Source organism: Somniosus microcephalus, chromosome 14, assembly GCF_052327205.1.
Source record: "Somniosus microcephalus isolate GS21.2 chromosome 14, FLI_Smic_1.0, whole genome shotgun sequence".
NCBI lineage: Eukaryota > Metazoa > Chordata > Chondrichthyes > Squaliformes > Somniosidae > Somniosus > Somniosus microcephalus.
In genome coordinates, this window is record NC_141000.1 from 54,942,257 (window position 1) to 54,966,004 (window position 23,748).

Consider the following 23,748-nt stretch of genomic DNA (forward strand, 5'->3'; position numbering starts at 1 on the left):
AGAGAGATTAGGAGGATTATTTTAATGTTTTTTTTATTTAAAAAGGGTAATTCAGATGCATTACCAGAAACAGTGGCGAAAGCAGAATCCATAATAGCTTTTAAAAAAGGGAAGTGGATAAATATTTTTAAAAAATTTTCTTTCAAAGGGCACGGGCCCCTAATTTTCTTTTGGGTGCGCGGCCCAGTCACAGATTTTACCATTGGCAAAGCCGGTCCCAGGCTGCGCAGCCACGCAGCTTAGAGGGAACCTTGGCGTAGGTAAAGGGCAGGGGAAAGGGACTAAGTGGATAGCATTCAGAGAGCCTGCACAGGTGTGATGGGCTGAATGGCATCCTTGCGTGCAGCAAGACTGCATTTTAAATTTGAAATGCAAATAAAGGTTTCGATTCACGACGAGAGTCCAGTTCTCTGCAGCTACAGCTATAAAGACAACTGATTTTGTGTTATGGCAAAGCTGACAGCCAGCACTCCAAATTGTTGCAAAATCTGGAATCGGTTTTGAAAGTACAACAGGAGCACTGTAATTGTACATGATAAACGAGATGCTCGTGCGAGTTGGGCTGCTTCAAGTTGCAGCATCATCAAGGAATGCCAAAAGGACCTTTGGAAGGATTCAAAAAGATGTGTGGATGGCAACACCCTGCCTGGGAAACTAGATCCATTAATTAAGGCTAAATGTCAAACTCGGCTCTTTGTCACCTCACTGCTCCAATACCAAAGGTTATCCAGCTACTCGAGCAAAAGTTTTGTTCCTTTAAATTAAGCAAGGGTCCTGTAACTCATGAATTCCACACCTACAGAAAGGAAGGCAATAGAACCTGGTAGGATTGGGGAATGTTACTCAAAGAGTTGACGGTGGATAGGCAATGGCAAACATTTAAAGATCCCATGGATGAACTACAGAATTTGTTCATCCCTGTTTGGCATAAGATTAAAACAAAAAAGGTGAATCAACCGTGGCTAACAAGGGAAATTAGGGATAGCATAAGATCCAAGGAGAGGACATATAATTTGGCCAGAAAAAGCAGCAAACCTGAGGATTGGGAGCAGTTTAGAATTCAACAAAGGAGGACAAAGGGATTAATTAAGAGGGGGGTGAATAGAGTATGAGTAAGCTTGCAGGGAACATAAAAACTGACTGTAAAAGCTTCTATAGATATGTGAAGAGAAAAAGATTGGTGAAGTCAAGCGTAGGTCTCTTGCAGTCAGAATCAGGGGAATTTATAATGGGGAACAAAGAAATGGCAGACCAATTAAATACATACTTTGGTTCTGTCTTCACAAAGGAGGACACAAATAACCTCCCAGAGATGTTGGGGAACATAGGGTCTGATGAGAGGGAGGAACTGAAAGAAATCAGTATTTGTAGGAAAATGGTGTTAGGGAAATTGATGGGATTGAAGGCCGATAAATCCCCAGGGCCTGATGATCTACATCCTAGGGTACTTAAGGAAGTGGCCCTAGAAATAGTAGATGCATTGCTGGTCATCTTCCAGAATCTATAGAATTTTGGAACAGTTCCCATGGATTGGAGGGTAGCTAATGTTACCCCACTATTCAAAAAAGGTGGTAGAGAGAAAACGGGGAATTATAGACCGGTATGCCTAACATCGGTAGTGGGGAAAATGCTAGAGTCCATTATAAAAGATGTAATAGCAGAGCACTTGGAAAACAGTGACAGGATCGGACAAAGTCAACATGGATTTACAAAAGGTAAATTGTGCTTGACGAATCTACTGGAATTTTTTGAGGATGTAACTGGTAAAATAGATAAGGGAGAACCAGTGGATGTGGTGTATTTGGACTTTCAGAAGGCTTTCGATAAGGTCCCGCATAAGAGATTAGCGTGTAAAGTTAAGGCACATGGGATTGGGGGCAAGGTACTGACTTGGATAGAGAACTGGTTGGCAGACAGGAAGCAAAGAGTTGGAATAAACTGGTCTTTTTCTGAGTGGCAGGCAGTGACTAGTGGGGTACCGCAGGGATCGGTCCCAGGACCCCAGCTATTCACAATATATATTAATGATGATCTAGACGAGGGAACTAGATGTAATATCTCCAAGTTTGCAGACGACACAAAGCTGGGTGGGCGTGTATGCTGTGAGGAGGATGCAGAGAAACTCCAGTATGATTTGGACAGGTTGGGTGATTGGGCAGATGCAGTATAATGTGGATAAATGCGAGGTTATCCACTTTGGTGGCAAAAACAGGAAGGCAGATTATTATCTGAACGGCAATAGATTGGGAGAAGGGGAAGTGCAACGAGACCTGGGTGTTCTTGTGCACCAGTCGCTGAAGGCAAGCATGCAGGTGCAGCAGGTGGTTAAGAAGGCAAATGGTATGTTGGCCTTCGTAGCGAGAGGGTTCGAGTACAGGAACAAGGATGTATTGCTGCAGTTGTACAGGGCCTTGGTGAGACCACACCTTGAGTATTGTGTGCAGTTTTGGTCACCTTATCTGAGGAAGGATGTTCTTGCCGTGGAGGGAGTGCAGCGAAGATTCACCAGACTGATACCTGGGATGGCAGGAATGACGTATGAGGAGAGATTGGGTCGATTGGGCTTATACTCGCTGGAGTTTAGAAGAATGAGAGGGGATCTCATTGAAACTTATAAAATTCTAACAGGACTAGACAGACTTGATGCAGGAAGGATGTTCCTGATGGCCAGGAGTCCAGAACCAGGGGTCACAGTCTAAGGATAAGGGGTAAGCCATTTAGGACAGAGATGAGGAGGAATTTCTTCACCCAAAGACTGATGAGCCTGTGGGATTCTCTACCACAGAAGGCAGTTGAGGCCAATTCATTAAATATATTCAAGAAGGAGTTAGATATATTTCTTAAGGCTAAAGGGATCAAGGGATATGGGGAGAAAGCAGGGTCAGGGTACTGAATTTGGATGATCAGCCATGATCTCATTGAATGGCGGAGCAGGCTCGAGGGGCCGAATGGCCTATTCGTGCTCCTATCTTCTATGTTTCTATGTCAACTCTGAAAGCAAAGTTTAATCTGATGGAAATGCTCACAAAGCTTGAAGATCTCTACCATATTGGAGTATAAGTTAAATCCCTAAGAATGTTACAGTGGGACATTGATTCAAGAATATGTCAGGGCTTCAATAAGTTCCAATACTTTTCCTACGAACCTCTAATTGAAACTCTCATGTTTCCAGACTGCAGAGTTAGAGGATGATTAATGAAAAGTCAAGATGGCAAGGAAAAGAGAAGTGGTCTTTAAAGGCATTCATATAACCAAACAATTTAATGTGCATTTCCATACATGATGTCCCATTGTACACAAGCAATATTGGTATGCAAATCACTACCTTCAAGGCCTAAAAAGGTGCATACCAATATCTGAACTTATTTTTAAATTGCATTTCACTTCTCCCACCTTGCCAAGGACAGGTTTGTAATTGAGTTTCCAAAAGGGCAAGAGGAGGAGGGAAAAAATTAAATTTGAATCCACCAGTTATCAGAAAAGTAGGAAACATGCATCACATTTACTATGAAGCGATTATGCCACACCTCAGCTTTCTTCTTGGTTGTGCAGGCCAAAAACATAGATTTGATGTTGTTGGGCTTTGAAACCATCACATTCTTCTTCCCTTTATTTGCACTGGAGTTTCCTTTGTCTACAAGAACAGACAAGAGTAACAAACAGAATCCAGGCATTTTAACAAAAAGACAACATCTAGGGGGAGAAATTGGGTGAGTAGCGCCACCTGTTAGCGCCTAAAGAGGCAGTCAGTGGCTGTAGCGCCACTGGCTGCGTCTGCGGCGATATTCAGTCGGGGCACTAATGGTGGCGTTAGGCATTTGCGCTGCGCCGCCACCGATGACGTCATCGGTGTGTGCAGCGCCCCATTCGCGATATTTGGTAGCGAACGCCGCAGTTGCGCCGCTCGCTACCCGCGTCCGGTTCACGGGGCCTTACTGTGCCGGCAGCGGCGCAAGTTAAGGTGGAGGTGCGGGGCGGCCGCCTGCCAGCACCTCCATCCCCGGCCTCCTAACACCCACCCCAACACCCCCCCCCCCCCCCGCGGCATTGCCGGCTGTTTCCCGAGAGTTCGGCACTTCTCCTTGGTGCCGGGCTCATTTGCCGGCACTCGCGATCGGGGATCGCGCTGTTGCAGGCACCTCCCCCTTAACAGTGGGAGGAAGGCCTGCAGTACCGCAACATGCCGTGCCGCAGCATGTGGCGCTGCGGCACGTTGCGCTGCGATAATCAGTTTCAGCACCCTAAGAGGGACGCGGAGCGCCTCGAGCCTCGCCCCGTGTCCCTCGAGGGGCACTGAAACTGAATTTCTGGCGATCGGTATCACTCCGATCGCTGCGCTAAATCCTGCGCTCCGCCGACTTCTGCGCCACTTTGGCACCCCAACCCAATTTCTAGGCCCTAGAGTTTTAAACATATGATCAATGATTCCCCCACCCCCCCCCAAAAAAAGTACTTCGAAATACAACTTGTCTTTATATAGCACCTTTAATGTAGTAAAACGTCCCAAGGTTTTTCACAGGAGCATTATAAAACAAAATTTGACACCGAGCCACATAAGGAGATATTAGAGCAGGTGACCAAAAGCTTGGTCAAAGGGGTAGGTTTTAAGGAGCGTCTTAAAGGAGGAAAGAAAGGTAGAGAGAGACGGAGAGGTTTAGGGAAGGAATTCCAGAGCTTAGGGCCTTGGCAGCTGAAGGCACGGCCACCCATGGTGGAGCGCTGAAAATCGGGGATGCTCAAGAGGCTAGGGTTGGAGGAACGCAAATATCTCAGAGGGTTGTGGGGCCAGAGGAGATTACAGAGATAGGGAGAGGCGAGGCCATGGAGGGATTTGAAAACAAGGATGAGAATTTTGAAATCGAGGCGTTGCTTAACCGGAAGCCAATGTAGGTCAGCGAACACAGGGGTTGATGGGTGAACAGGACTTGGTGCGAGTTAGAACACGGGCAGCAGTGTTTTGGGTGACCTCAAGTTTACAGAGGGTAGAACTAGGGAGGCCAGCCAGGAGTGCGCTGGAAGAGTCAAGTCTAGAGGTAACAAAGGCATGGATTAGGGTTCCGCAAAAAGCAAAATACTGCGGATGCTGGAAACCTGAAAAAAACCCAGAAAATGCTGGAAATACTCAGGAGGTCAGGAAATACTCAACGTTTCAGGTCAATGTCAGTTTCAGGCAAGTTCCGTCTCTGTACTTGCTTAAAAACTGTTACATCTCCAAGTTCTTACGAAAGGTCATCGACCTGAAACGTTAACAGTTTCTCTCTCCACAGATGCTGCCTGACCGGTTGAGTATGTCCACCACTTTCTGGTTTTATTGCTGAATCTTTACCTTTGTTTTTTGTATCAAAGACATCTTCCGCCAAGTCATCATCAAAAATTTCTCGACCATCTTCCACATAACCAATCCCATCTGGCAAATACAAAAAATAGTATTAAAAAAGATTTCTACAATAATAGTAAAAATATCTTATTTAGAAGACACAGGTAATTACAGCGATGATTCCCATCAAGTCTTCAGGAATTTGCCTTAGCTGGACACACAGCTCCATTATGAAGAAGAGGGAATTTAGTGAATGAAGTTTAGTACCTACCATCATCAACTATCCAGTCGTCATCCTGCCGTTCACATACAAGTTTGGAGTACTGATCTTCATCAAGCTCCTCATAAACATTTGAAATCTTTTCAACCTGAAAGACAGTAGCATTAGATACCATGTTATACCACATGGGAAAATAAGTGAACTTCACCAAACTGAAACATCTGAATCAATGCCACAAAATACAGGTCCCTTAGAAAGACGCCAAGGGCTGACAATTTTACAAGAGAACACACTTGAATCAGTGTTACATGCACACGTTGTGTGTCCATAAACATAAAGTACCTGTGGTAAACCACTGTTTGTATTCCACTGTGTACATGCCTGGACATGCCTCGGCTGACTCCTCCCACAAGTCCTAGTATAAAGGTGACTGCTCCCCAGCCCTTTGTATTTCTGGACCGGTCGACCACTCGAGGCAGACCTTCATTCTTTTGTTAATAAAAGCCTTTAGTTGCTCTCTTAACTCTCAGTCTTTTATGAGTAATTGATAGCGCATCAATTTTATTAACAAAATTTTTATAACGGAGAAGATCCTCACACCAGCATGCCTGGACTTAGATCATTGGGAGGCGGACTCATCCACCAAGTTTACTCACTGGCTTAAGTGTTTCGAAAAATTCCTGACCGCCTCCGCAGCAATCAAATCGGACGAGGACAAACTGGATGTCCTGACCTCCAAAGTGAACCACCGAGTGTACTCGGTCATCCAAGACGCGACCTCGTACGCGGACGCTATCAAGCTCCTCAAGGACCAGTACACGCGCCCAGTGAACGAAGTGTACGCCAGGCACCTTCTGGGGAGTCGTAAACAACAACCTGGGGAATCGACCGTGGAATACCTTCAGGCACTGTCTGTGCTTGGCCGGGCCTGTGGTTGTAAGGATGTAAAGGCCGCCGTGTACACAGAGGAACTTATCCGGGACGCTTTTGTAGCAGGCCACAGATCCAATTACACCCGACAGCGACTGTTGGAGCAGAGTGACCTCGACCTCAACAAGGCCTCTGAACTCGCACTATCATTGGATGCAGCCTACCGGGGCATGGATGCCTACTCCTCTGCACCGTGGACGCCGCGGGGAATGACAGCCTGGGACACGGTAGGACCGCCTCATAGCGCCGTGCCACCCCAGCCACACCCCAGCAACGGCCCAACTACCGCAGCAGTGTCCCAAAGCCAGACAGCAGTGCCCCAAGGCCAGAAATGCTACTTCTGTGGCCAGGCAAAACACCCCAGAGCGCGCTGCCCGGCGAAAAACGCGATCTGCTCGGGCTGCGGGAAGAAGGGACACTACGCTAACGTCTGCAGGGCCAAAGCCACCCCGAACCCCAGCAGCGCCGCGTGTGGGCCATGCGGGCCGCCATCTTGGGCCTCCCCGGCCATGTGCGAACCACCGGTACAGCAGCCATTTTGGACGCCTCCAGCCACATGGGGATCATGGACGCCGCCATCTTGGACGACAGCCGGAACGCAGCAGGCCCCCAACACCGCCTCATCTGATACCCGCAGCGACACACCGACCCCTACGCTGGCATCCGTTACACTGGACCAAGCGAGACCGCACCAGCTGGCCAGTTCCACAATGGACATTAAGGTAAATGGCCACGATACAATCTGCCTTTTTGACTCTGGGAGCACGGAGAGCTTCATCCACCCCGACACGGTGCGGCGTTGCTCTCTCCCAGTCCTGCCTGCGCACCAGCGGATTTCTATGGCCTCCGAGTCCCAGTCGGCGGACATCGGCAGCTACTGCTTAGTGACACTCGTAGTAGACGGGACCGTGTACGATCATTTTAAACTTCTGGGCCTGCCCGACCTCTGCGCTGCCGTTCTGCTGGCGTTAGATTTTCAGTGCCACCTTAAAAGTGTTACGATGGCGTACGGTGGACCCCTACCCCCACTCTCAGTCCGCAGCCAGCAGCTCCCAAATTGCCCGCCGCGCACCAGGTGCAACCTCTCCACACTCACACCCCCCCCCCCACTGTTTGCTAACCTCACCCCCGACTGTAAGCCCATCGCCACAAAGAGCAGGCGATACAGTGCCGGGGACAGGGTTTTCATTAAAACCGAAGTGGAGCGGCTCCTGAAGGAAGGGATTATTGAGGGCAGCACCAGCCCCTGGCGAGCCCAGGTTGTGGTCGTTAAGACCGGCGAGAAGCAGCGCCTGGTCATCGACTACAGCCAGACAATAAATCGTTACATCCTGCTGGACGCCTACCCACTCCCCCGCATAGCTGATATGGTCAACCAGATCGCGCAGTACCGCATCTTCTCGACCATTGACCTGAAATCAGCGTACCACCAGCTCCCTATCCGCCCTGAGGACCACCAGTATACTGCCTTTGAGGCAAACGGCCGCCTCTACCACTTCCTTAGGGTTCCCTTTGGCGTCACCAACGGGGTCTCCGTCTTCCAAAGGGAGATGGACCGGATGGTAGATCAAAATGCTTTGCAGGCCACTTTCCCATATCTGGACAATGTGACCATCTGCGGCCGTGACTTGCAGGACCATGACGCAAACCTCGAAAAATTCCTCCGCACCGCCCAACTCCTGAACCTGACATATAACAAGGAGAAGTGCATATTCCGCACAAACCGCCTCGCCATCCTTGGCTGTGTTGTGGAACACGGAGTCATCGGCCCCGACCCCGACCGGATGCGTCCCCTTATGGAACTCCCACTGCCCCACTGCCTCAAGGCCCTGAAGAGGTGCCTAGGGTTTTTCTCCTATTATGCCCAGTGGGTCCCCTACTATGCGGACAAGGCCCATCCGCTGATCAAGTCCACCTCTTTTCCCTTGACGGCAGAGGCCCGCTTAGCCTTCCACCGTATCAAGGAAGACATTGCCAAAGCCACCATGCACGCAGTGGACGAATCCATCCCCTTCCAGGTGGAAAGCGATGCGTCCGACTTTGCCCTGGCCGCTACCCTCAATCAGGCGGGGAGACCCGTGGCCTTCTTTTCACGAACCCTCCAAGGCCCGGAGACCAGACACTCCACTGTTGAGAAGGAGGCCCAGGCGATTGTGGAGGCTGTGCGTCATTGGAGGCACTACCTGGCCAGAAAACGATTTACCCTGCTCACTGACCAACGTTCAGTTGCTTTCATGTTCAACAACAAGCAGAGGGGCAAAATCAAAAATGACAAGATCTTGAGGTGGAGAATCGAACTTTCCACCTACAATTACGAGATCTTGTACCGGCCCGGGAAGCTCAATGAACCCCCGGATGCTCTATCACGTGGCACCTGCGCCAGCGCGCAGATCGATAGACTGCGGGCCCTCCACAATGACCTCTGCCACCCGGGGGTCACCAGGTTCTTCCACTTCATCAAGGCCCGCAACCTGCCTTACTCTATTGAGGAGGTCAGAACCATGACCAGGAACTGCCAAGTCTGCGCTGAGTGCAAACCGCACTTTTATAGACCAGACAGGGCCCACCTGATAAAAGCCACTCGCCCCTTCGAGCGCCTGAGCGTTGATTTTAAAGGGCCTCTCCCCTCCTCCGACCGCAATGTGTACTTCCTCAATATTGTTGATGAGTACTCCCGTTTCCCGTTCGCCATCCCCTGCCCGGACATGACCAGTGCCACAGTCATTAAATGTCTGAACGACCTCTTCACCCTGTTCGGTTTCCCCAACTATATCCATAGCGACCGGGGCTCATTGTTTATGAGCGACGAACTCCGTCAGTACCTGCTAACTAGGGGTATTGCCACAAGCAGGACCACCAGTTACAACCCCCGGGGGAACGGACAGGTGGAAAGAGAAAATGCGACAGTTTGGAAGGCCGCCCTGCTAGCCTTAAAGTCTAGGGGCCTTCCAACCTCCCGCTGGCAGGATGTGCTCCCCGATGCGCTCCACTCTATTCGGGCACTGCCACTAACGCCACCCCTCATGAGAAAATGTTTGTCTTCCCAAGGAAGTCCACATCGGGGACATCGCTACCGCCATGGCTGACGTCCCCAGGGCCGGTCCTACTGAGAAGGCACGTGAGGACCCATAAAACGGGCCTCCTGGTCGAGAGGGTCGACCTCCTCCACGCCAACCCCCAGTATGCTTACATTGCATACCCGGACGGGCGGGAGGACAGAGTCTCCATGAGAGACCTTGCACCCTCGGGGGCCGCAGTAACCCACTACTCACTACCACCCCCACCCACGATCCGATATCCAGCCCCAGCAGACGGCAGGCCTGGGCCCCGCGACCCGCTCGACATCTACGAGGACGACACGCCTGTGCCACAGCCCACGCAGGACTCGACGCCGGAAGCTCCACTACCCCTGCCGTCGCCACGCCGATCACAGTGACAGACAAGACCTCCGGAGGGACTCCAATACACTAACTTTTAATACACTTCACCCCGCCGGACTCAATTTTAAACAAGGGGTGAATGTGGTAAACCACTGTTTGTATTCCACTGTGTACATGCCTGGACATGCCTCGGCTGACTCCTCCCACAAGTCCTAGTATAAAGGTGGCTGCTCCCCAGCCCTTTGTATTTCTGGACCGGTCGACCACTCGAGGCAGACCTTCATTCTTTTGTTAATAAAAGCCTTTAGTTACTCTCTTAACTCTCAGTCTTTTATGAGTAATTGATAGCGCATCAGTACCATCTGCCAAAAAGAACACTTACCAATCACAAGAATGCAAACTACAGATCAAATCCACTGGAAGTTATAATAAATCTATATTTGAGGGACTGCACTGCATGTAGATCCTCTGCCCTCAGATATAACAAGGTGGAAAGTGCATGTGCGGAGTTAACAGCACATGCCCAACAGTGTTAGAATGTGTTGATCTTGTGTTTTAAACAATATTGCCTTCCTGCCACTAGAGGCCCTCCAGTTTCCACTGACAACAGAAGATTGATTCTGGAGTATTTCCATTTATCCCACAGGTGCCATGTTATCTTTTACAACAGACATTGATCTCAAGCCACAGACTTTTTGGAGCATTCTTGCCTGAATCAGAAGGTTGTAGATTCGTGTCCCACCCCAGGACTTGAGCACATAATCTATACTGACACTACAACATAAGAGTTAGGAGAACACAAGAATTAAGAGCAGGAGTAGGGCCCCTCGAGCCTACAACGCAGTACCAAGACAGTGCTGCATTGTCATAGATGCTGTCTTTCAAATTGAACGTAAAACCATTGGTTTACAAACCCGAGTTAAATTCAGGTTATACATAATCCGGCAACAATAAAAGGAAAAATTCCTGGTGCATCAATAATCCCAAATAAAAAATTGCTTCCCTGATCTCTGTATTTATACACCCCCCATTACTCTAATCGCCCTTATCTGGGTAACTGTCCTCCACCCTGCCTATATGCCCTAATGGTCTTTTTCTCACACATTTTGACTTTGTGCAGATATTTCTCTGCCACCCCTCCCTAACTAATTTAATTTTTCCCCAATGCCCTATTTGCCCATTCCACAAGGACATGGGTGCCTAACTGGTTCAGGTGAAGGCCATCCCATCTGCACAGCCCTCCCTGGCCTCAAAAGTAGTCCCAGGAATCTGAAACTCTCCCTTCTACACCATCCTTCCAGCCATGTATTGACAATCCTGATCTTTCTCTCCTCGTCTGGTCCAGCATGTGGCACACAGAGTAATTGAGGGATTACTACCCTGGCGGTTCTACTACTCTTAATCTAGAATTTAGCTCCTTGAAATCCATTTGCAGAATCTCAAACCTATCCTATTTGTGTCAGTGGTTCCCATATGAACCGCCACCTCTGACACACTCCCATTCCAGAACCTTTGGTATTCGCTCTGTAATGTCCTGAACCCTGACACCCATGAAGGGTTCTACAAAAGACACGATCTACCCCCTTGGCTACAGAATCTTCCACAATCACGACTCACCTATCCTTACTACAGATACTGTTTCTCCCACGGGTAAACACTCAACTGACACCAGTCACATGAACTTAGTTTCCTTATCAACACGAGTAACTAAATGCAGCTTACTGCTTTGAAAATTTAATAGTCAGAATTTTGAGTTAACATATCTTTCCTTATACAGAAATATAACATCTGACCACAACGGATTAGGTTTTCAAAATGTTAAAGTTAACTAGTTTACCTCATATTTTATTTTCTCGCCAGCCTTGGCCTTCTTCAGGCGTTCCAGTGCCGCTACTCGCCCTCCTTTATCTTTGCGATCACGTTTCGAGCGCGTTACTGCCAAGCCACATGTGTTACCATCATCTGAAAAATATAATTTGAAATCACATCATACATTAATCCACACTGATGTGGGGAGTGGGACTAACTGGACTGATCTTCGAAAGAGCTAGCGCAGACTTGATGGCCTGAATGGCCTCCTCTGTGCTATTCTATTCTATGATTCTATGTACTTCACTTTAGACCTAGCGTCTATAGAAAACTTAGCCCTCAGTGAGATCACCTTTCAATCAGTAAGTTGCAGCCACAGGCCTCATCTGAAAATTTGGATTCATATATTATGCAGATACCACAAAGTGGTGTCTTTTCTATCTGTCCATTCCAATGAAATAATAAATATCCAGCAGTACTGATGGCGAAGTATACAGGTTAGCCTGGATCTTGGTCAACAGTTCAACCTAACTGTATACAGTTTTGCCCAGACCCCATATGGCACATTAGGTTCAAATTGATCAATAATGGAAACTGCCTGTGTAAATTTGTAATTGCATGACCTTGCCAGTGGGGGCACTACAGGAGGGGGAAAATGTAATTGGAGCAGGTCAAGTTTGTAGAGTCAGTTTCCAATATACTGTAAATGTAGAATTTATAATGGTAAAAGTTGACAGGGAATGCATGCAGATGAGATTTTTAATGAACAGAGCACACAATGTTTACTGCAAGTGGGACATTTACTGTAGAGGGACATTGAAGGCACATCAGGCTTTAAGAATTAAAACTGCATGGGCTTCAACATCCGGCCCTGTGATTTAGGCCTGCACCAACTGTGGCAAGGACTGGCGCTCAAGAATTGGACTTTTCAGCCACTCATGACGTTGCAGCATGGCAAAATAACTGAACTGTTTTGGCGCTTACACCATCGTCCTTCAAGATGGATGGTTGCCTATTGCTAGAGTGACATTTACAGTTGATTACTGAGAAATTCAAAGTCCTGTAAAGATTTGAAATGTGTAGTGATTTAAGCCGGGAATCAAATGGAATCTCATCAAGCTAGCATCAGCAATGATGACCATCATGTAATGTATGTACCTTTAAGGGGAGAACTACTTTTTACAGCTCCTGTATACTGTAGTACCGGCAGTGGCCACACCTGTATATAAACCCTGAGTAGTGATCTGTACAATTAGTTCTAGAGTAACCCTCATTCAGTAAACACCTGTTGAATCATTCCCTGCAGTCTTGTTGTCTAATTATTGAAGGACACAACATCAAGATACACGGATCTAACATTGGCGACGAGCAGATTCGAACCTACCTGTAACTCTGCATCACCTCCCAGGGATTCGCTCCTGGAGAACAGTGGAAGGAGGTCGAGTCCAGAAGCACGGGCGTCGACCACGGGCAACCGCCCAGTCATCCAGCGGAGATTTGAGCATCGCAGGGGAGGCTGTCGAGAGCCAGGCTTGGCTTTCCAGCCACGGTGGTCCAGCGAAACGGGCTGGCAACAGGTGCTGCGCAGACTCTTCCCGGACAGCGGCGGCTAGAGCCGACCGACGGCACAGAAAAAGGCCGAGCAGCGTCGACGGGGGAAAGAGAGAGAGGGTAGAGCGCACAGGGCGCAGCCGGTGTTCAGGACCGAGCGGCGTCAACGGGGGAAGAGAGGCGAGAGAGAGCACAGTGCAGCCGGTGTTCAAGGGCCGAGCAGCGTCAACGGGGGAGAGGCGCACGCAGGAAAATGCGCAGAGCGCAGCTGGTGTTCAAGGGCCGAGCAGCGTCAGCGGGGAAGAAAGGAAAGCGCGGGAGACGCCATTTTAAGCCGCAGCGGGGAAGAAAGGAAAGCGCGGGAGACGCCATTTTAAGCCAGTCTAACCACACCCAAAAATGCCTAAGAGTGGCAGTATCACAGCGTTCGACAATGAAGTCGAAGATTGGGCGACATATTTCGAACACATAGAAGTATACTGCAAGGCGAATGAAGTGCCAGATGACAAGAAAGCGCTGGTATTGTTGAATTCAATGGGTGCAAAAACGTATGGCTTACTACGAAACCTAGTAACCCCAGAGAAGCCAGTAGAAAAGGATTTTGAAAACATAGTGTTAATCCTACAGGACCACTTAAACCCCACACCGCTGCAGATAGCAGAAAGATTTAAGTTTCACAAAAGGAACCAGCATAAAGATGAAAGTAATGCTGAGTATTTAACGGAACTGCGCAAGCTATCGAAACACTGCCAGTTTGGAACGGGACTAGCAGATACTTTAAGGGACAAGTTTGTGTGTGGGCTTCAAAGTGAAGGAACCCAGAAACGGCTTCTATCAGAAAAGGATCTTACGCTGGACAAGGCTTTCAGCATTGCAGTATCACACGAAGCAGCAGCACGGGGCGTGGCAGAGATACAACGGAGACCGCAAGAATATGGCACAAATGAAATGTCATACGGAAATCGCTGCGGCAGAACAACACACGACCATAATGATTGCTGGTTCAAGGACAAAGTGTGCAGACAGTGTGGAAAAGTAGGACACATAGCAAGAGTCTGCAGGTCGGGAAAGAAAACCAGCAGCAAGAAATCTCCACAGGAGAAGTACAAGAAGGTACATAAGGTGACGGAGAGTAGTTCAGACGAACAGAAAAGTGATACAGACTCCGGAAGCAAGGAGCTGGGTTGTCTGAAACTACATAATGTGATCAAAACGGAGGATCACCAAACTATCTGGGTCACGCTCAAGATAGCAGGAGTCCAAGTGAAAATGGAATTGGACACAGGATCAGCCCTAACAGTCATAAACTGAAGGGACTACAAGCGGCTATTCTCACATATACCCTTGAGAGATACAAAGATTGTCTTGAAGATGTACACGGGGCAAAAAGTCTACCCCAAAGGAAAAATAAGGGTGAACGTTATATATAACGGCAAGGAAACACCAAAAATGGACCTATATGTATTGCCAGAGGGAAGACCACCACTACTAGGACGTGAATGGATCCGGAAGATACAGCTAGATTGGCATTCCATACAATCACTGACTGTAGATGCCAAAAAGGAGGATGACGTCACACCTGGACGACTGTCAAAAATGCTAACTGACGCACAAGTGTTCCAGCAGGGACTCGGAACACTAAAAGGCATAACAGCGACGATCAAAATAGAGCAAAATGCAAGCCCAAAGTTTTTTTTAAGGCCAGACCGGTACCTTATGCGATCCGCCCAGCCGTCGAAGCAGAGCTGGAAAGTTTGGAACGTTCAGGAGTACTGTCCAAAGTGGACTGGAGCGAGTGGGCTACACCCATCGTTCCTGTAATGAAGAGGTCGTTGAGTAATACGCCTGGGGAACCAAAGAAGGTTCTCATCTGTGGGGACTTTAAGGTGACAGTGAACCCAGTCCTTCACACTGTACAATATCCGCTTCCGCGGATTGAAGATATTTTCGCCTCGCTATCTGGAGGGAAACGCTTCACTAAGATTGATCTGGCCCAGGCGTACCTGCAAATGGAGGTAGAAGAAGCCTCGAAACAGTACCTCACGATCAACACTCATAAAGGTCTCTCCCAACACAACCGGCTGGTGTTCGGGGTAGCATCAGCTCCGGCTATTTGGCAAAGGGCAATGAAACAAGTCCTGCAAGGAATTCCAGGGACCCAGTGTTATTTGGACGACATCCTGGTCACGGGCAAAAATGACAGTGATCACCTCGCCAACCTGGAGCAGGTGCTCACTAGATTGAAGGAATATGGGCTGAGCGCTAATCGCCACAAATGCGAGTTCTTCCAGAAGCAGATCTCGTATTGTGGCCGCGTTATTGATAAAGAGGGGTTACATAAGTCCCCTGAAAAGATTGAGGCAGTAGTCAAGGCACCAGCACCGGAAAATGCGTCACAACTGAGGTCGTTCCTCAGGCTGGTGAACTACTACCATAAGTTCTTGCCGAATTTGTCTACCGTACTACACCCACTGAACACCCTACTGCAAACAGGGGTACCATGGAAGTGGAGTGACGAATGTAAACGAGCTTTCCAGAAGAGCAAAGCATTGATCACATCAAAAGAGGTGTTGGCTCATTTCAACCCAGCACTACCAATTCGGTTGGCGTGTGCTGCATCACCCTATGGCATTGGAGCGGTGCTGTCGCACAAATTCCCGGACGGCTCGGAGAGGCCAGTAGCCTTTGCGTCTCGGTCACTAACCTCAGCCGAGCGTAACTACGCCCAGATTGACAGGGAGGCCCTCAGCCTAGTGCGGGGAGTGAAAAAGTTCAATCACTATCTGCACAGGCAGAAGTTCACCTTGCTGACTGACCACCAACCACTTGTCTCCATCTTTAATCCAAAGAAGGGCGTTCCGGTGATGACTGCGCAACGGCTACAAAGATGGTCCCTTTTTCTAGGGGCGCACCAATATGAAATCGAATATAAGGGCACGAAACAGCATGGAAACGCTGATGGGCTATCACGCCTGCCACTGCCTACTGCGGAGGAAGCACCAGCAGTGGATCCTGTCGAAATATTTCATTCGACTATAATTGAATGCTTGCCAGTAACTAACGCTGGTATAGAGAAGGAGACCTGAAATGACCCGACACCGTCTCGGGTATATGATTTGACGGTGAAGGGATGGCCAGCACATGGCGACTCACTGTTGCCAGCATTCTCATCCAGAAGAGAACAGCTGTCAGTATGCCAGGGGACCTTGATGTGTGGATCCCGAGTGGTAATTCCACCCAAGTTAAGGGAGAGAGTGCTCAATGAGCTTCATGAAGGTCATCTGGGAGGGGTGAAAGTGAAAAGCTTTGCTAGGGCTTATGTGTGGTGGCCGGGGATCGATCAGCAAATCGAGGACCTGACAAAGAGCTGCTCAGGATGCCAGAAGGTCCAAAATGCACCATCACATGCCCCTCTACACCCATGGGAGTGGCCCTCATCTCCATGGCAACAGGTGCATATTGATTTTGCTGGTCCATTCATGGACTCAATGTTTTTAATAGCCGTGGATGCGCACTCGAAATGGCCTGAGGTGATCAAAATGTCCTCCACCACCACAGAGAAAACTATTGCAGTCCTATGGACCATTTTTGCCAGGAACGGCTTGCCAGAGCAGATTTGCTCTCATAGCAGTTCGTGTCCGAAGAGTTTCGAAGATTTATGAAAAGGAATGGGGTAAGGCATTACACATCCGCCCCTTATCATCCAGCCACAAATGGATTGGCTGAGAGGTTCGTACAAACCTTTAAGAAGGCAATAAAGGCTATGTACAACGACAACATTCCGTTGCAGCACAAGGTGGACAATTTCCTGTTCGCCTACCGGAATGCGACACATGCAGTCACCAACCAGGCCCCGGCCATGATGTTCTTTAACCGAAGGTTGAGATCTTGTCTGGATTTGCTCAGACCAAATGTACGAAGAGATGTTGAGAGTAAGCAATTCCAGCACATCAATGAGAAGCCGACAAGGAGCTTCAATGTAGGGCAACCAGTCTTGGCCCGCGACTACCGAACAGAGAAATGGCAACCAGGAATGATATGCACACGGCAGGGGCCACTAATGTACACAGTGGATGTTGGGGAGAACATTGTGAGACGCTATGCTGACCAGATCCTAGAGTCACAGGAGCGAGTCAACCCCATGTCTCGGCCATACGTACCTGGTGAGGAACCCGACGTACAGGTCGCATCTACCTCAGAAACAATAGCATTGGAAGCTGATGAATCAACTGACGACAGGGTGTTAGAATCGCCTCCGCACCAAGAGCGAGACACTCGGGAAAGGCGTTATCCAGAAAGAATCAGGAAGCCTCCCCAAGACTGAATTTATAAATAGACTATTTTCAGTTAATGTTGCATGTTAAAAGTGTTAATTGTAATTAGTTTGATATTTAATTGTTAAATGAGTGTTATGGTACTGTTAATCTAAAAGGGGAGGAATTGTAATGTATGTACCTTTAAGGGGAGAACTACTTTTTACAGCTCCTGTATGCTGTAGTACCGGCAGTGACCACACCTGTATATAAACCCTGAGTAGTGATCTGTACAGTTAGTTCTAGAGTAACCCTCATTCAGTAAACACCTGTTGAATCGTTCCCTGCAGTCTTGTTGTCTAATTATTGAAGGACACAACATCAAGATACACAGATCTAACACATCAAACTATCGGATTGTCGTAAAAACTCATCTAGTTCGCTAATGTCCTTTAGGGAAGAAAATCTGCCGTGCTTACCTGGTCTGGCCAATGTGTGACTCCAGACCCACAGCAATGTGGTTGACTCTTAACTGCCCTCTGCGGTTCAAGGCGGCGGCTCACGAGCACCTTCTCAAGGGCAATTAGGGATGGGCAATAAATGCTGGCATTACCAGCGGCGCCCACATCCCATGAACAAATAATTTTTAAAAAATCATTAAACCAATCACAATGACAGCAGTCCACTCCACCATGGCTGACAACTTGTCTCAGGTTTGGAGTTATCCTGAATGTTTTCACTGAAAGACTGTAGTAAGATTACTGGATACAGATACATTGAAGGACAGTCATTAAAACAGACCATAGTAGAATAGTTGCAATATAAATTCATCAGGCATACAAAACAGCTAGCCTTTTAATACAATTGAGGAGATTTACTTTAGGAAGGGGGAGAAACAAACATGGTTAAACATAAAACAGCGACATTCGGCAACTCTGCAGCAACGATTTACTATCAGCAAACATGAGTGTTGTTGCATTGCAAGGTCGTAGGTGAAGCAATGAAGTCACATGATAACTCAAACTTCCTCTGTTACTGCACTGAATCTCAAATTTGAATCAAGTTTGAAGAGACCATCCCAGAGTGAAAACTAACAGAGGTTAAAAGCAGCCAGTATACATTTAATATTTAGTACCCAGCTTCCAGACAGCAGCTGTATCTGTAACACATCAGAACTTAAACAACCAACTGCAGCAGTAACATCTGGGACATGCCACCTGTACATCAGCTGTATCTGTAACACTGTCCTGAGCCTGTGCAGCAGCTACACGGTCAAAATACAACCTTTGTATCTACAATATCCAGTAACCAGCTCTCATATACCAACTGTATCAGTAACACCCAGCACATGCCTCCTGTACACCAGCAGTAACTGTACTGCCAGTGCCTGGTGTCCAGATCCTGCACCTGGAACACTGCACCCCAACCCCAGCCCCTCTCCCCCCTTTACCCCAGCCCCTCTCCCCCGCTTTACCCAGCCCCCCTCCCCCCGATACCCCAACCTCTCCCCCCATACCCAGCCCCTCTCCCCCCCCCATACCCCAGCCCCTCTCCCCCCCATACCCCAGCCCCTCTCCCCCCCCATACCCCAGCCCCTCTCCCCCCCATACCCCAGCCCCTCTTCCCCCCCCATACCCCAGCCCCTCTCCCCCCCCATACCCCAGCCCCTCTCCCCCCCCATACCCCAGCCCCTCTCCCCCCCATACCCCAGCCCCTCTCCCCCCTTATAACCCAGGCCCTCTCCTTCCCCCTTATACCCCGGCCCTCTCCTCCCCCGTTATACCCCAGCCCCTCCCCCTTATACCCCGGCCCCTCTCCTCCCCCCCTTATACCCCGGCCCCTCTCCTCCCCCCTTATACCCCGGCCCCTCTCCTCCCCCCCTTATACCCCGGCCCCTCTCCTCCCCCCCTTATACCCCGGCCCCTCTCCTCCCCCCCTTATACCCCGGCCCCACTCCTCCCCCCCTTATACCCCGGCCCCTCTCCCCCCCATACCCCAGCCCCTCTCCCCCCCATACCCCAGCCCCTCTCCCCTTTACCCCCGCAGCCCCTCTCCCCAGTTACCCGACCCTCTTCCCCCCTTTACCCCAGCCCCTCTCCCTCCCCCCTTTACCCCAGCCCCTCTCCCTCCCCCCTTTACCCCAGCCCCTCTCCCTCCCCCCTTTACCCCAGCCCCTCTTCCCCCCCCTTTACCCCAGCCCCTCTCCCTCCCCCCTTTACCCAGCCCCTCTCCCTCCCCCCTTTACCCCAGCCCCTCTCCCCCCGCTTTTACCCCAGCCCCTCTCCCCCCGCTTTTACCCCAGCCCCTCTCCCCCCGCTTTTACCCCAGCCCCTCTCCCCCCCTTTTACCCCAGCCCCTCTTCCCCCCCCTTTTACCCCAGCCCCTCCCCCCCCTTTTACCCCAGCCCCCCTCCCCCCTTTACCCCAGCCCCCCCCTTTTACCCAGCCCCCCTCCCCCCTTTACCCCAGCCCCCTCCCCCTTTTACCCCAGCCCCCCTCCCCCCCTTTTACCCCAGCCCCCCTCCCCCCTTTTACCCCAGCCCCCCTCCCCCCCTTTTACCCCAGCCCCCCTCCCCCCCTTTTACCCCAGCCCCCCTCCCCCCTTTTACCCCAGCCCCTCTCCCCCCCCCTTTACCCCAGCCCCCCTCCCCCCCTTTTACCCCAGCCCCCCTCCCCCCTTTTACCCCAGCCCCCCCTCCCCCCTTTTACCCAGCCCCCCTCCCCCCCTTTTACCCCAGCCCCCCTTTTACCCCAGCCCCCTCCCCCCCTTTTACCCCAGCCCCCCTCCCCCCTTTTACCCCAGCCCCCCCCCTTTTACCCCAGCCCCTCCCCCCCTTTTTACCCCAGCCCCTCCCTCCCCCTTTACCCCACCCCCTCTCCCCCCCTTTACCCCACCCCTCTCCCCCTCTTTACCCCACCCCCTCTCCCCCTCTTTACCCCACCCCCTCTCCCCCTCTTTACCCCACCCCCTCTCCCCCCCTTTACCCCACCCCCTCTCCCCCCCCTTTACCCCAGCCCCCCTCCCCCCCTTTACCCCAGCCCCCTCCCCCCCCTTTTACCCCAGCCCCCCTCCCCCCCTTTTACCCCAGCCCCCCTCCCCCCCTTTTACCCCAGCCCCTCCCCCCCTTTTTACCCCAGCCCCTCTCCTTTACCCCACCCCCTCTCCCCCTCCTTTACCCCAACCCCTCTCCCCCCCTTTACCCCACACCCTCTCCCCCTCCTTTACCCCACCCCCTCTCCCCCTCCTTTACCCCACCCCCTCTCCCCCCCTTTACCCCACCCCCTCTCCCCCCCTTTACCCCAGCCCCTCTCCCCCCCTTTACCCCAGCCCCTCTCCCCCTTTACCCCAGCCCCTCTCCCCCTTTACCCCAGCCCCTCTCCCCCTTTACCCCAGCCCCTCTCCCCCCTTACCCCACCCCCTCTCCCCCTCCTTTACCCCACCCCCTCTCCCCCCCTTTACCCCACCCCCTCTCCCCCTCCTTTACCCCACCCCCTCTCCCCCTCCTTTACCCCACCCCCTCTCCCCCCCTTTACCCCACCCCCTCTCCCCCCCTTTACCCCAGCCCCTCTCCCCCCCTTTACCCCAGCCCCTCTCCCCCCCCTTTACCCCAGCCCCTCTCCCCCTTTACCCCAGCCCCTCTCCCCTTTACCCCACCCCCTCTCCCCCTCTTTACCCCACCCCCTCTCCCCCTCTTTACCCCACCCCCTCTCCCCCTCCTTTACCCCACCCCCTCTCCCCCCCTTTACCCCACCCCCTCTCCCCCCCTTTACCCCAGCCCCTCTCCCCCCCTTTACCCCAGCCCCTCTCCCCCCCCTTTACCCCAGCCCCTCTCCCCCTTTACCCCAGCCCCTCTCCCCCTTTACCCCAGCCCCTCTCCCCCTTTACCCCAGCCCCTCTCCCCCCTTGCCCCAGCCCCTCTCCCCCCCTTACCCCAGCCCCTCTCCCCCCCTTACCCCAGCCCCTCTCCTCCCCCTTACCCCAGCCCCTCTCCTCCCCCCTTAGCCCAGCCCCTCTCCTCCCCCCTTACCCCAGCCCCTCTCGTCCCCCCCTTACCCCCAGCCGCTCTCGCCCCCTTACCCCCAGTCGCTCTCGCCCCCCCTTACCCCCAGCCGCTCTCGCCCCCCTTACCCCCAGCCGCTCTCGCCCCCCTTACCCCCAGCCGCTCTCGCCCCCCCCTTACCCCCAGCCGCTCTCGCCCCCCTTACCCCCAGCCGCTCTCGCCCCCCCTTACCCCCAGCCGCTCTCGCCCCCCCCCTTACCCCCAGCCGCTCTCGCCCCCCCTTACCCCCAGCCGCTCTCGGCCCTCCTTACCCCCAGCCGCTCTCGCCCCCCCCTTACCCCCAGCCGCTCTCGCCCCCCTTACCCCCAGCCGCTCTCGCCCCCTCTTACCCCCAGCCGCTCTCGCCCCCCCCTTAACCCCAGCCGCTCTCGCCCCCCCTTACCCCCAGCCGCTCTCGCCCCCCCTTACCCCCAGCCGCTCTCGCCCCCCCTTACCCCCAGCCGCTCTCGCCCCCCTTACCCCCAGCCGCTCTCGCCCCCCCCCTTACCCCCAGCCGCTCTCGCCCCCCCCTTACCCCCAGCCGCTCTCGCTCCCCCCCCTTACCCCCAGCCGCTCTCGCCCCCCCTTTACCCCCAGCCGCTCTCGCCCCCCCTTTACCCCCAGCCGCTCTCGCCCCCCCTTACCCCCAGCCGCTCTCGCCCCCCCCTTACCCCCAGCCGCTCTCGCCCCCCCCTTACCCCCAGCCGCTCTCGCCCCCCCCTTACCCCCAGCCGCTCTCGCCCCCCCCTTACCCCCAGCCGCTCTCGCCCCCCCTTTCGCCCCCCCCTTACCCCCAGCCGCTCTCGCCCCCCCCTTACCCCCAGCCGCTCTCGCCCCCCTCCCCCCTTACCCCAGCCGCTCTCCGCCCCCCCCTTACCCCCAGCCGCTCTCGCCTCCCCCCCCCTTACCCCCAGCCGCTCTCGCCCCCCCCCCTTACCCCCCAGCCGCTCTCGCCCCCCCCCCTTACCCCCAGCCGCTCTCTCGCCCCCCCCCCCTTACCCCCAGCCGCTCTCCGCCCCCCCCCTTACCCCCAGCCGCTCTCGCCCCCCCTTACCCCCAGCCGCTCTCGCCCCCCCCCTTACCCCCAGCCGCTCTCGCCCCCCCCCTTACCCCCAGCCGCTCTCGCCCCCCCCTTACCCCCAGCCGCTCTCGCCCCCCCCTTACCCCCAGCCGCTCTCGCCCCCCCCCTTACCCCCAGCCGCTCTCGCCCCCCCCCTTACCCCCAGCCGCTCTCGCCCCCCCCCTTACCCCCAGCCGCTCTCGCCCCCCCTTACCCCCAGCCGCTCTCGCCCCCCCTTACCCCCAGCCGCTCTCGCCCCCCCCTTACCCCCAGCCGCTCTCGCCCCCCCCTTACCCCCAGCCGCTCTCGCCCCCCCCTTACCCCCAGCCGCTCTTAGAGTCATAGAGTTATACAGCACAGAAAGAGGCCCTTCGGCCCATCGCGTCTGCGCCGTCCATCAATCCCTGTTTGCTCTCCCTCGTCCCGTTACCCGATCCCGCTCCCATTAGCCGGAGCCTGCGTGTGTGTGTGTGTGTGTGTGTGTGTCACACTCTCTCTCTCTCTCTCTCTCTCTCCCCCATTACCCTGTTGATCGGGCTCGGTTCCAGCCTCCTTCTCCGGACCCATCCTCGTCCCCTTTTGCCTGCTGTTGATTCACAACGAAATCTGGCGCCAAATCCACCGGAACTAAAACTGAATGAAATTACTGGGTCGGAAAAACGTCACGCAGGAGCGCGCGAATAGGAACCGTGCACAATAGAGCGCGGCCATCTTTGATCAAGAAAAATGGCATTTCTGCCTGTCTGTGAATTGAAAGATTTCTGTGCTGAACTGATGGACTGCCAATAACATCAACAGTCGAAGCGACAATCAATTACGAACACACACATTAAGACATATCCTCAAAGTAATAGTAGTGGGATGAAATATTGCAATATTGAACATTTCCAAATTCTGTTATATCTTCTAACTATGCCTTTAAAATTGGGGGTCCAGGAGATATTAGCCAAACGAGAGACAGTCTAAGGTGACATTCTGTACTGGTGGGGTCTGCAACAAAGCTCCATTCATCTCTGGCCAAGGCATCCATTTGTATAATTGCTGATGGTATGTAATTAGCTATTTAGAAATGCAAGAGACAAAAAGAAAAATTGTAAATGCCAATATGTTTTTAAAAACCCACAAAATTCTGGAAATGTGCAGGCAGTTAGCAACTGAAAGAGGAAGATACGTTAAAGTTTCAATTTCA

At 52.2% G+C, this 23,748-nt stretch overlaps 1 protein-coding gene across 2 annotated transcripts in view; it reads right to left on the reverse strand.

The window, feature by feature from the left end:
- pola1 (polymerase (DNA directed), alpha 1) overlaps nt 1–23,253 on the reverse strand; it is a 316,470-nt gene extending 293,217 nt beyond the window's left edge. The window contains exons 1-5 of one of the 2 annotated variants that reach the window (XM_086006560.1): nt 23,084–23,248; nt 11,685–11,809; nt 5,589–5,685; nt 5,327–5,407; nt 3,528–3,634 (exon numbers count right to left, since the gene is read on the reverse strand). In XM_086006560.1, coding sequence (XP_085862686.1) covers nt 3,528–3,634; nt 5,327–5,407; nt 5,589–5,685; nt 11,685–11,809; nt 23,084–23,126 — 453 coding nt within the window. In that variant the 5' untranslated portion in view covers nt 23,127–23,248. Of the gene's footprint in view, nt 1–3,527; nt 3,635–5,326; nt 5,408–5,588; nt 5,686–11,684; nt 11,810–23,083 lie in introns of both variants that reach the window. The other variant, XM_086006561.1, reaches the window with a different exon arrangement.
- Nucleotides 23,254–23,748: the final 495 nt, after the last annotated feature.